The 13,944-nt window shown below is 40.7% G+C and overlaps 1 protein-coding gene across 1 annotated transcript in view; it reads left to right on the top strand.

The window, feature by feature from the left end:
- Mpp7 (membrane palmitoylated protein 7) overlaps positions 1-13,944 on the top strand; it is a 144,383-nt gene that overhangs the window by 108,852 nt on the left and 21,587 nt on the right. The window contains exon 11 of the mRNA XM_035442768.1: positions 5,502-5,672. Within this exon, the coding sequence (XP_035298659.1) occupies positions 5,502-5,672 (171 nt within the window). The remainder of the gene's footprint in view (positions 1-5,501; positions 5,673-13,944) is intronic.

A 13,944-nucleotide genomic window follows, 5' to 3' on the forward strand; every position in this document is an offset into this window, starting at 1 on the left:
ACACTTTTTATAGCACTTTTTAAAGCTCATCATGTTAAGTGCAATTATTATATCCTGTCTAGTTCTTCTAATTATTATTTTGCATCTATGGTGCTGTATACTTTATAATTTTAATCATTTCAGCCCTGTTTCTCTGGGAGGTTATTTTATCATTTATCTATTTTCATATTTCTATATATCTGTTTCTTTTCTAAATTATTTTTACTGTTAAAATTAACATCAGTGTGTGGAGCTGTGGAGTAGAGAGATACTCTGCTTCCCACAATGTTAAAGCTTATTTTAGTAACACATGTTTCTTAAATTCTAGGCACAGGAATTACATTTGATACTCGTGGTTACTGTGTTGTAAGGATGCAGTATGATGCAAGTTTTGAGAATGACCAAATTACAACTGATATATATATATATATATATATATATATATTATATATATATATATTCAATCAGACATTCTAAGACAAAGAATCCCAAGTTACAGTCAGGATCCCATATGTGAAAACACTGTAAACTGTAAGTATGTGAGTTACTGGAGGATGAGTAACTTTTTGAGGCCAGTGGCAGTCTTGTAATTTTTGTGCTTTACAACTAACTTTGAATACAAAGGGACATAAATGCTTGCTTAATTTGGGAGAAAAAAAAAAGTATTAGGAAAAAACCCTTTTAACCCATAAGTTAAACTGATGTTTTTCTTTGACAGTTTCTTTCTGTTAAATTGTAGCAGGGGCTTGTCATTTTCCCTGTTCCACATCTGACCTCATTTCATTGTGGAATACTACAGCCAGGCTTTGCCTATCACTTTCTGTTACGGTGGAGGGGAAGGGCCGTTTAGACTCAACTCCTCTCCCAGGGTTGCTGAGAAAACTGAATAAATTAACCCACATCAGGTGTTTTGAGCAGTCCTGATGAGTTCTTAGCCAAGCCATCCTGCCACCATTGAGAGTGTGCTTTGGTGGGGACACTAACCAGAAAGTGAGCTTGGCTCAAATCAAGAATCCCCCCTTTTTTCTGCCATGACAGAAACAGTGTAATGCCTCTGTATATGTGTCTCAATATGAAGTTGTATAGGGGTCCTTCTCCTTGTTTTTTTTTTTGAACCATCGGGTTAATTATTTAGAAAAGTAGAAAGTTACAGCCACACTTCACAGGCCTGATGTCATGATTACATCTAAGTGATTCCAGATGGGATTTAAAAAAGAAAGAAAATGAATTATAAAGCCATGAATCCCACTTCTTAAAATTGAGAAGAATGTAGGCGAATATTTATCAGACGTAGGAAGAGCAGATTCCTTAAAACAGTGGTAGAAATCAAAAGCAACGTTACAGATTCCAACACACACGATTTAGGGTTTCTTTAAAATCAGTTCATCTTTAGGGGCGAACACCTTTGGGCAGAAGGTTCCTCGGCTTGCTGACATTTACGTGTGTATATGATTGTCATGATGAAGGACTGACTCAGCTTCATCAGTGAGCACTAACCAGGCAATGACAGAAGAAGTGAAAAAGGCGAAGAGCAATGACGTGAAATGTTCGATCCCACGGCCACTTTTAATAACAGTGATGTGGGACTTTACACTGGCCACATTACTGTAGGGTTTAAAGAAGCAATGAGCTGTTGTGGGAGGACAGGTAAATAAGCAGTTGCCAACAGGCCTTGTTATTAGCCCATCGGAGGAGTCCTAGGCGAGAAGAGCCTGGCTTCCAGCAAGCAGCATAACCTCATGAATCATTGGCGAAGCAGACAGCTGGACCAGGGATATGGAGTAGCTGTTTCAGATAACAAGCAGCTTTCTTTATAAGTCGCCCCTTCATGGTCAATGTCTTTTAGCAGAGCTGTGGCGTTAGATGATAAATTGGCAGGTTACTGTGAATTGTCACTACTGCAAGTATTAGATAAGCTCTGTCTCGCAGCTGCATCCCAATCTGATGTCACTTTCCTATTGTAATAAAACCCGTTGTTCCTTTCAAAGACACAGATTTCTAGCAGCTGTGGATAAGCTTTCCTGGAAACAAACCTGTCCATAAAAATGTTGAGCCTATTATAAATTACAAAAATATGAACTATAAGGAAAATACATTTCATGTGAAACTGTTCCCTTACCCCAAATTCCTTGATAGAGTTCCTCTCCCTCTGCTCCCAAAGCTGCCCTGCTGAGCAAGGCACACGCTGCTGACTTATTAGGTGCCTTGTTACCAGCCCTCATCTGAGGGGAACCCCTCAGTTTCAGTTTAAGCTCATGTTAGTAAGAGAACCAAGAAAAATCCGAAGTCAAGAAGTCCTTAACCAACGGGACACTGACAGGCGTGGTTGGATTACTCATTTCCAACTGGAGGTGGGAAACCACAAGCTGTGGAGGGACAGATTCTAGGAAAATAACTCTGTGTGTGTGTGTGTGTGTGTGTGTGTGTGTGTGTGTGTGTGTGTTGGTTTAGGTTTAGGTATTTGGGTATGTGTAGGTTTGGTTTTGGGTTTTGCCTGAAAAAATATTACAATAACAAAGTTAGATTTCACAGCTTGTTAACTGTTGATTCTGAGCTGAGAAATTTTCTGTTTCCTGTACATGAATATGTTAACAAGTGTGTGTAGGTATGTATATGTATATGAGTATATATATATAAAGTGACTATACATAATACATAATACATATTACATAAACCTTTATGATGTGGAGAAGTAAGTTTAAAAAAATCCTAAGACTGGAGGGAAGGATGCTCTTTAAAAATTAAGTTTGGCAACAAAAACTCCATGCATTCCTAGAAAAGAATGTGAAAAAAGAATAGTTACAACATACTAATCCTTTCTATTGTGTTTCTTTAAAATGACTAGTCAATGGGGCATTTAAAATAATTGTTTGTTTATGAATTGTAGCACTGGAGATGGTGAACCCAAAGCCTCATGAAAGCCACATGCTATACTACACAGTGACATCCCAGCCCCTATTCGCATATTTAAATCTGGCTTTAATTTTCCTATTTTTTTCGTCTTTTATGAGAGCCCATTTAAAATTGATTAATGAGCCTCCAAATGTGCTTTTCTCCTTTTTGAAAGAGTCTGTGTTGTGGGACTCCACATGCTTACCCTAAAGGTCCAGTCAGATAGTGGGAGACACACATACAGTGTGGATCTGTAAGAGTCATGCAGAAGTCTTTGCTGTGGTCAGAGGCAGTGAGTAGCCTGTCCTTCGCCACCCTGGGAGAGAGATGCTGCTGTTATCCATGTTTCAAGCCACAGAAAATGAGTCTTGCAGAAGATTCCTGGAACTGCAGCGATACACGGCTGGTATGGCAGGGCAATACTTCCAGTCTGTGTCCCTCACTTTGCAACTCCAGCCTTCACGGACCTCCTGCTCTCCGGAACTCTGGCTACCTGCTCTCTAGAACTCTGTGGCCACCTGACCACTTTTCTTCCTGTGTTCTATAAATGGAGTTCCTTGGGCAAGTCTGTTCCAGGACATGGCTTCTGAGAAGCTGGAGGTGGGGCTGAATTCCAGGGTAACAGTCACCAGCCTGTGTCCTTTGCTGTCCCATTAGCTCTAAGACCTGTGCTGTTCGGAGTCCTGTCAACTTCAGCTCTGATGTAAATTCCCCACACACCCTGCTTTCTTGGTTGACATTTCCAAAGCGAAATACTGTGTGAGTGGGTTTGTAGTTTGTGCTGCTGTCTTTTAAAATGAAATCTGGTAAACTCTTAAGTACGTGTTTGTTCTATGTAAAGCCCTGCAGAGCAGATGCAGCCACCCATCCCGTGGAACGTGGCCCCTATCTTTTTTCACAGTCTTACTTTAGAAATGTGATTGCCTCATCCCTTCCTCTGCCCTCACTTTCCTGTTTGTAGTGGGAGGAAAAAAACCATTAATGAGCTGTAAAGACCCAACTAGGTAAGCAGTCTCTCAGAAGTCAGGGTTTTGTTACAATTTGCAGATCGGAATTCTCTCCTGTTTTAGCCACAGCACTTCATTTGTTTTGGATGCTCCTTGTACTCAAAATTTTAGTGGCTTCCATATCAGAAAGAACTGCTAAGGGATGGGATTGTGGGGAGTGCAATTAGAACTCCAAAATACCAGCATCCCACCTGCTGAAGCTGGGATGATCAATCACAAATCTTGTCATTGATGACAGAGTTGGGGGCACAGATAAGTAGATTCTACCAGCTTAGGCAGACATTCTGGTCTGAGCCACTGTGCTAACACTGAGGTACATGGTAAGCATCCGGGCTCACTGTGGCATGCTATTGGGAAGGTCCGGCTAGGGAACAAATGCTCGGAGGACCAGGTTCTGGCAATTCCTCAGTGTTATGGGAAAAGAGGAGCAGAGGGTCATGTACAGCTTTTCCCTTGAGCCCCTCACAGAACACTGGATGCTCTCCCATGTAGCTTTAGAATTCACACATTTGCCCCCATTGGGGCCAGGGTGGCATACTGCCCTCCACCTCACTTGTATTTCTCTCTTTCTATGAGATACCAGTGGATTTCAGGACTGGTCCATTCACTCCTCTCTGCCTCTGAGGGAGCTGTGCTGAGATTTCCTTGTATGAAGTCCTTTCTAAGTAACCTTTCCTCCAGAATAACCCAGGATCGCCTCAAAACCAAAGTTAGAGAGTCACAGAGTGACTTTTATTCATCCATTCATTCTTTGCTGATTTAACTTTGTCTTGTTAAGATGTGAGTTCACTGGCCATTGCAGAAATATTTGCTGATTTTCCTTTGATTGAACTGACTCCATAAGATGGCTCAGTTAGCTCCATATTTCCTCACTCACTGTTACTTTTCTCTTTTTGAGACATGGTTTCATGTAACCCAGGCTGGCCTCAAACTCACTGTGTAGCCAAGGATGACCCTGAATTTCTGGCCCTTCTCCTTCTACCTCCCAACTGCTGGAATTACACATATTACATATTTCGTGCAGTGCTGTGCTATGCTAGGCATCCAACCCAGAGCATCCTGCATGCCAGGCAAGTACTCAACCAGCTGAGGAAGGTTCCCAGTCCTGACTGCTGACTGTTACCTTAGTATTGCCTTTCTTTTTCCTTTTCCTTTCTGAAGCCCAAGGAAATAATCATTCACTTCCGATGAAGTCCCCAAAATCCATACGTACCTTGTTTCATTTTTGTACCTTGTAGTAAAACTCTAAAAGTATTCTACTCACCTAATTTATTATTTTTTATTTTTAATTTTTATTATATTTTGTTTCTTTCATGTGTGTGTGTGGCTATGTGTGGGTGTGCACGTGCCGTAGCCTGCCTGCAGAGGGCAGAGGACAGCTGAGGAGTCGGTTCGCTCGTTCTACTATGCTGGTTCTAGATGGAACTTGCCTCAGCAGGCACTGTCTCTCCAGCCCTCGATATTCTTTTTAAAGCAAATACAATTCTGTACAATTACAGATACTTGAGTTTTATTTTATATTGTGGAGCTGATATAGAAGGGGTTTAATATTTGACTTGAGGGATTTTAATTTTTAGTTTAAAAAGTTTCTAAAGGTGTATATCTATTTTTTTTTATTTGTAGCTGGTTTTCGAAGAAGTTTCCGTCTTAGCAGGAAAGATAAGAAAACAAACAAGTCTATGTATGAATGCAAAAAGAGTGACCAGTACGACACAGCAGACGTGCCCACGTATGAAGAAGTGATGCCGTATCGGCGGCAGGCTCATGAGAAATACAGGCTTGTTGTCCTGGTTGGTAAGTGTTTGTTTTGTTTGTAATCCTGAGCAAATAAGGAAAATATTAAGAACTTTGAAGTTTGTTATAGTTGAAGTTTTTAAGATAAAATTCCCTACATCTAGAATACCTTGCCTAGTCTCTGAAGGGAAGGGCTATGTTTCTATGTTGTTGTGCTTGTAGAGCCTCTGTTGAAGATGGGTTAGCACATGCACTGTAACACGAGATACATCAAGAGCACTGAATATTTATATATTTGTCAATGAATATTTGGAAGTTTGTTAATGAAAATCTGAATATTTGTTAATGATATTCTTTTCAATTCATTTTGTGGCAGTAGCCATTATATAAGCTTCCTAAAGCAGTTGTCCATCATAAAATGAGTTACAGTAGCAGAGTTCCAGGACAAGTTTGTGAGGGAAGTATGTGACTTAGGAGTCAGGCACCTGCCTAGGGTTGGGTTCAGTCCCCAGTACTATAAAATGTGAGATTCGGGCAGATCATTTCTACAGTGGTTGGTTTGACTCACATTAACGTTCTGGCCAGTATCTTGTCTAGCCTTCACGGACATGACCCCCCATGACCTTATGTTCCTCCGTCCCCTCCCTTACTTTGTTTCTTTTAAAATGTGGTGAAAGCTATGTCAGCTTCCAGGATTGAAGCCAATGGTTTTGCAAAATTTTGCGGGTAGAGGAGCATAGTGTCTCTTGTTAATTCTTACATTGTAAACTTAGGATGACAGTTTGGGGACTGAGAATAAATGGAAGAGTGAGGAATCAACCGTTTTAGTAAGGACAGATCCTTTGTAAGTTCATCTCATGTTCACTGAGACTGGCAATGGTTGATTTGAGGGAAGGGATATGGTTTTCTCATACTAAACAGCACTGGCATTGATCACTAACTTGGCAGATATTGAAATTATTTGCATTGTTCAGAAATACAAAATTACGGTATTTAAAGGGAATTCACATTTTCCATTATTAGTGAGGCCTACCTTTCTGTAACTCTGACCACACCTGAAAGGAGAGTTTCATGCATGTTACTGTCTCCCACAAGTGTTCTAACACTCCAGATTCCAGTCCACACAGGACCCAGATGTCCTGACTGAAAGGAGGCAACTTGAGACTTCTTAGCCTCCATCTTCTGGCCCCATTGTTCCTGCTGTCTCTCCTCCCTCCTGGTCTTAGTCATATCCCTCCATTCCCATTACCTCTCCTCCTCAGCTCCAGGAACCATGTGCCATGGTAAAAGGGCAAAACCAGTGTGGCACTGTCATTCATGGTTTTCCTTCCCTTCCAGGTGAGCCGTACTCTTGGGGTTATCGTGCTGTGGTAGCTTTAGTCTTTCCCTTGGGTACTAAAAGGAGAAAGAAGAAACTGCCATTTTTTTCTCCTCTAAGCACTGATCATAAGGCCTTCTCTGTAGGCCTGGGGGAGAGTAGATAGTTGAGTGTGTCATGAATCTGTGTGGTGAGTCAGAGGAGAATGAGGAAAGTCAAGGTGTAGGTAAAGGTCTTGAAGATGATTGATGGTTATAGATAAGAAATAGCAAACCCCTAGGCTTCTTCAGAGGGATAGGGAGTAGAGGGAGCTTGTACACGAGAAACTTGTACATCCATGACGGAGTACGCCATCTTAGACTTACCTTAGGAGAGGATGAACCAGCAGAAGGATGTCTTGTTAGCCTTCTGTCAGCAAAGCCACTACTTGAGATAGTTAGCTAATAGAGATAAAAGGTACGTTTGGCTCATAGTCTTCATCACCAAGATAGTGCCACAGTGGGAAACCTCACAGCTGCCCCAGGTAACAGATCATAGTCCTAGCACGGGCACCCCAAAACACTATGTAAAATGACCTTCTGCCATATGCTGCATCTGAACTATGAATTCATGAATTTCAAGTGATCATGTGGCTTTAGGCTTGTGTGAGAGAGTGTACCACAGCAAGAGCATGTGGAGGGGGGGAAATGCTCATCTCAGCAACAGAGAGTGAAACAGAGAAGAAAGGAGCCTCTGGGAGCACCCCTAACATTCTGCCTCAGTTTCCTCACTGAGACACAGAGGCGCTAAGAGCTTTGCTAGTCTAGTGAAGACTTGGACCTGCCCCTGAAAGCTGCTGCTACAGTCTGAGCAAAAGGCCATTGTTAAATATTATCTGAAATATTTTAAAATAAGCATGAAGTGTGTAGTCTTAGATTCCTGCTGATTTTGAGCCTCAGCATTTGAATGAGGTTAAGTTGGACTGTTTAGCAGCTGACTGTCGGAAAGAAGAAGCACTTGGGTAATGCTGGGCAATGGATGTATGCTTTGGAAATTCTACATTGTCCTGAATTAACTGTTTTCTTTCATGGTTGCATGCTGAAGACATATTTCCTTAATTTCTTTGACATTACAGGAGGAGGGGATGACAGCATTTCGGCTTCTTTTACACATGTTGTCAAAGCCATGGAGAGTAATGGCCTGAGCTGAGAGTGTTAGATGAATATCCCTGGGGAGAAACAGTGTTTTCTCTCAATAGTTTACAATGTAGTAATCTTAGACCCTGTGTTGAAGACATCAGAGTGAGCCAAGTTGGTGCCATTCAGAACTGTGGCATCTGAGACCTGTGAGACTTGATCAGCAATACTTGATTTTCTCTTTTTTGGGTACACATATTATTCCTGGGTCATAGTTTACTCAATGATACCTCACTGATATTTCTGTTAGATTCCTTTCACCTTTAAAAGTATTGCTTAAAAAGTGTTAGATTGTTTTTCCTTGTTGACATTTATAATCTTTAATTTTTGAGCAGACATGCAATCATAATACAATTGTAATAGATATTTTAATTGATCAGAAATTTAAAAATTGTCATTTGGGGAAAAAAAGTGTTAGACCGAATGCTGGGTCATTTAGCACATTGTCTTATACAATGTATCATCTTTCCATCTTTAGTAAAACCTGAACTTTTTCAAAAGTAAAGTAATAAAGCCAAATGATGTATGTGGGCTTGTGGGTGGAGCAGAGCTGCGGTGCTAAAAAGCCACAAAAGCCTTTTTTTGTGGCTTAAGCTAAAATGAGGGCAGAAATTCATCTTGTGGATATTCAGACAATCCATGACTTGTTCTGTCTGGTTATTCAGCAAAGGGAGGAAACTAACAATAAATCTCTGTATATTTCACATTTACAACGTGAGCAGTAAGTACTATTTGGTCCCCCTTTGGGCTGAATCATACATGTTGCCCGAAGACTGCTATGCAAAGGTGCTTTGACTAAATGGATATTTGCAAGAATGTCATCATTTTCCCACAGAAGGATGGCAATGGTACAGCTGCATGAAGCAGAGTAGAAAGCACACGTTCAGAACTGACCATGAATGCTAGAACCCCCACTGCTTTTGTTGGACTCTGGTTGAAACCTTGTAGGGTCTACTCTGGAGGAGCCCATACAGATACTCTAAAACCGAAAGTCACAATCAAATTTATGAGTGTGTGGTGGGCTTCAAATTATAATCCTATGTGGAGGAGACAAATACGATCTTTATTAGAATCACAGTTGGATTCTTATGCCTATAGTCTATCTTAAATATTTATACTTGGGATTCATTTCTGGCATAAGACACGGTTCTTTTCATTGAGCTGGCTTTTAGTAAGCAGGCGCCGTCTGAGCACCAACTTCTCTGGGTTACATACAACAGGAGCATTTGTCCTCAAGCCGTCTATATTCCAATGGGACAGGATGAACCAAAAAATCTATTCATAGTAACAGAAAGCTGACACTGATAGGTGTGGCCATTTGTGTAGCTACTAGAGGTGGTGAATGCTACATGCAGTGCTGGTCGAGGAAATTTTGAGTTTGGGACTGGAACAGAATGGATTTTGAATGAGAGCATGCTATCCCCAGTGAAAGGTCACCTTCAGAGGGGTTAGAAAGGAAGTAAGTCACTGTTACCAGTGACTGTGGTTGGATTTTGACCTTTCAGTTGTATTGTATTCTTGTCACGGCTGGCATGGAAGGGGGACAAGAACTTAGACTGTAGACTGACTTTCTTTTAGCAAACTTTCTCTTCTCTTCTCCTCCTCTGTCTTCATTTCCAGTTTGGGCATTTGTTTTACTGATTGTTGCCTCATTAAGAACACTTCTCTCATGAAAGTGACAGAAGAAATGGGCTCTGACTTGATTCGTCGTGAATGTAGCTGGACTTTGTAGAGTTTGATTTGTCATTCTCGAACCCAGAACTGCAGCCACCCACTGACATGATCATCCCATGGACACGAATCAAATGTAATAGCATGGCTGTTTTTATTTTATGCATAGAGCAATAAAAGCGCATTGCTACAATATGATAAGTAGACACTTTATAGCATGTGTCTGATCTGAGAGATACCTAGGGGGTTGGTTGGATTTATCTTGCAGTAAATCAAATGAATGAGTGTGGGGTTTGTTTTTTTTCAGGTAACAATGCAGTTTGGGTCCCCATGGCAGACTCCAATAATTCTGCTATTTTTTTCTCTGGATAATAAAGAGTAACAAGTCTGGCCAAGTACGATAAAAAATGTCTGTAGGGAAATGCAGAAGAATTTTTGTGTGAAGCAGTGTAAGTACTCTGGGGTTGAATACATAATAGAAGCCACATCCAGGCCAGTAACTCTTTGTGTAATAGACTGTTTTTGGCTTGTGCCAAGATGAACAAAGAGCAGGAGAAAACATAAATAGTACTTGGTCAGAGCAACACATGTCCTTCCAATATTCCATTTAATATTGGACATAAATCCAAATATTAAAAAGAAGTTTGTATAAACAAGAAGGATTTTGTCACTAATGTATTACTGCGGTGGTTACATGGTGTAGTTTGTCCATCCCTGTTGACTTATCTTTATTTAGTTACTTTGCTAATAGATTATTAGTATGATAAGTCTTTCATCTCTAAGGCACTACCTATATTTAAATTATTAAATTGAATTTGATACTCATCAGCCTTAAGGAACACTATACACAGCGGCTTGGGGTTGCTCAGTGAACAAAGCACTTACTGAGCTTGAGAACTGAAGTTCAGATCCCCAGCACCCACCTAAAAGCTGGGTGGACTTGTTGAACCTCCTATAACCTAGCAGACAGAGATGGGGAACCCCTGGGGCAGCCAGATAGTTCCACTAGCAAAATTGAAAACTCCAGGTTCAGTGAGAGAACCAGCCTTGGAAAATAAAAATAAAGCCGAAAGTGATTGAGAAAGACACTCGGCATCTGCCTCTGGATTCTCTCTCTCTCTTTCTCTCCTTCTCCCCCCCCTCTCTCTCTCTCTCTCTCTCTCTCTCTCTCTCTCTCTCTCTCACACACACACACACACACACAAGAACACAAGAATCAATAAACACTATACTAATATTCTATGGCAAAAATAATAATCGTCTGTGTTCCTCCCTAGACTGTGAAATATGTGTATATATGTGTGTATACACCATATTTCCTTAATTTGAATAAAAGACTATTTTCACCATAAAAGTTCATCATTGTTATCATAAATATTCATTCTGAAATAGCACTGCCACATAAATAAGTAAATGGTTGAAACTCCAGCGTGCAGTGAGGGATGAAAGTGTAGCCTCGCAATTATGTACTCCTATGAGAACATACTGCTGATGCATTCTTGCAGAACTCTGTTTTCACAGCACCACTCTAGGCTCTGGCATCATGACCTATCTTGATACTTTCTCTGTTCCTTTAGCATATTTTTGTTGGATGTGACTGTTTCTGATTCACAATATAGAGCTTTCCTAAAACCCTGTTGTAGAGTGAAAACCATGTCAACCATAAGTTAATTTTGAATGTATACTGTGCTAACACTCTGATACAAAAGTACTCATGCAACATCCATTACAGGTGATAAGCATACACTATGAGCCGGGTGTGATGCCACATGTCTGTGTACCCAGAACTCTGGAACCAGAGGCAGCCAGGTCTCAAGTTTGAGACAAGTGAGAGCCTCAGAACAAAATAAACCAGAAAGGAAAAGTTCTTAAATGGTTTGTGAAATAAAAAGATAAAACCTGAAGCAAGGGTGGTGAAGCACAATGTCAACAGACTTGAGGGGCATTAGAGAAGATGTGTCACGTTCATGGGACATTCTTACACATCCATTTTCAATAGTCTTAGCTTTCAGGATCCTCAGGAGGATTTTGAAGCCAAAGCCAATGTAGACTGCACATTAAGACCCTGTCTTGAAAAACAAACAAACAAATAAAATAAGGGGGAGTTCTATCATTGATACTGTACATGGCTATATTTCTTTAGCTAGAATGAATTAGATTTTTCACACACACACAAAAAAAATCACATTTTTTTTGCCTGTTTTCATGAAGGTAGAATAAGTTGCAACTTTATTTAATTATGTTTTCCCAAAGATTTATGATGTGGACTGATGTACATGGTGCTGTTTCTTCTTCCCAATGTGATTTTGTAAGATTTTACAAAACGCATTTTTTAAAATTTTGGCTAGCTACATTTGTGCGTGTGTGTAAGAGAGAGAGAGTGTGTGTGTTAGGCCTCCATGTATGTCTGTGCACTACCTGTATACAGTGCCCTCAAAGGCTAGAAGAGGGTGCTAGAGTTACAGATGGTTATGAGCTACCATGTGGGTGCTGAGACCCAAACCCAGGTCCTCTGGAAGAACATTGAGTGTTCTTAACTGTGAGCCATCTCTCTGGCCTGTTTACTTGATTATTATATGGGGATTGAATTTGTAGCATTGAGCGTACTAGGCTAGCGGACTACCACTGAATTCTATCCTAAGCCCTATGAAATGTTTATAAAATGAATTAATCTACATTTGTTCCATAAGTTTTCCTGGGGTGACATGAACAAACATCTATTCACCCCAAGTAGGACACTGACAACACACCAAAGAAGCAAGTCCATACAAATCTAACCAGTGAACTTGTCAGAGTTACTTACAAGGGTATGGGTGACTCTGGGTCAGCTGCATCATGGGCTGGTTCATCCCAAATAGAAGATGACTTACAAAACCTGCATCCCTGGAGCTCCCTACACAACACAGGCAGCTCCACCCAAGATTCTCCTCCCCGTGGCATTTATGTCCTGCTGAGGAGGGGCCTGTGAATGGCACACCTTTCTTGGTGATATCCCTAAGTCCTGAGAACCTCACTCCTTCCTCCAGGAGAGACTGTTCCTATTAAGAATCAGCTGCAGAATGGCATTCCTGGCTTGACCATGAACACTCTTTCTTTTTAAAAAGAAAAAGCATCAACCTTAGTTTACCATCTCAATTCCAAATTAATATGCTAGAGTCGATTCAGTCAACTTTGGGGCTTTTACTTGTGCTTCAGCTTCATTGTGTTTTAGTTAATGTAATAAAAGGAAAATGTTGTAATAGATGCATCTAAGCTATCCGGGTTTGGTACACACTTAGGGCTATTTTAGCCTTCCTAGAGTGTCTTGGCATATCTTCAGGATGTATGTGGAGAGCTGAGCAGATTTTTATTGATACCAGTTTTCTTAGCCATAAGCATAGACAATCACCATTGGAAGTATGGGCACCAGGAAGGAGTGAGCAAGCCTGGACATTGGAAGCCATCACCATGGACAGTGCAGAGCCTGACTTCATGCTTTATCTAGGCCGTTTTGATGAGAGTGTGGGGAAATGTAGACTTGTCAGTCACAGGAACTTTGGAATAACCTGGGAGCCATATTTGAGTGCAGCCTTTAGCAAAAGACCCACCTTTCATTGAATTAGCTTCCTCCTCTATAACATGAGGATAATGACAGTTTTAGAGATGTGTTGAAGGTTTCTGTGTAACAGATGCCTGCCACACAAAAACCTCTCCTATTAGAGTCCCTGTCAAACCAAAGCCGTATGAGCTGAAGATTTTAAGCATCAACCTCCATCCACTTTATCATTAACAAGAACTATTAAAAACAAACAACTATAAAGTCATCTGCTTATGTGCTCATGAATGTATTTCACTAAGTGTGATAAAGGTTTATGTATTGAAGGGCACAGTGAATCCTCTTAGCAGAGGCACATGTATGTGTTAACCTGTTCATATCCCCACATTGCCTGCACATAGACCGTATGTTCTAAATATAAAGAAGCTAACTAAAAGTGATGTGATTCTACCCGCTCACGAAAAGGGAGTTATAGGCCATAGGTGTGAATGTGGGGCTTTGTTTCTGTTTTTGTTTTTCAGAGTCAATAAGAGACTGGCATCTCTCCTCAGCATGGGTGCAAAATGAGCTCAGGAGCCCTACAGGGAAGCAGTTTTATAATAAGTGATTTGAAATTCTGTCCTTTTGACATTT

The sequence above is a fragment of the Cricetulus griseus genome, chromosome 3 (assembly GCF_003668045.3).
Source record: "Cricetulus griseus strain 17A/GY chromosome 3, alternate assembly CriGri-PICRH-1.0, whole genome shotgun sequence".
NCBI lineage: Eukaryota > Metazoa > Chordata > Mammalia > Rodentia > Cricetidae > Cricetulus > Cricetulus griseus.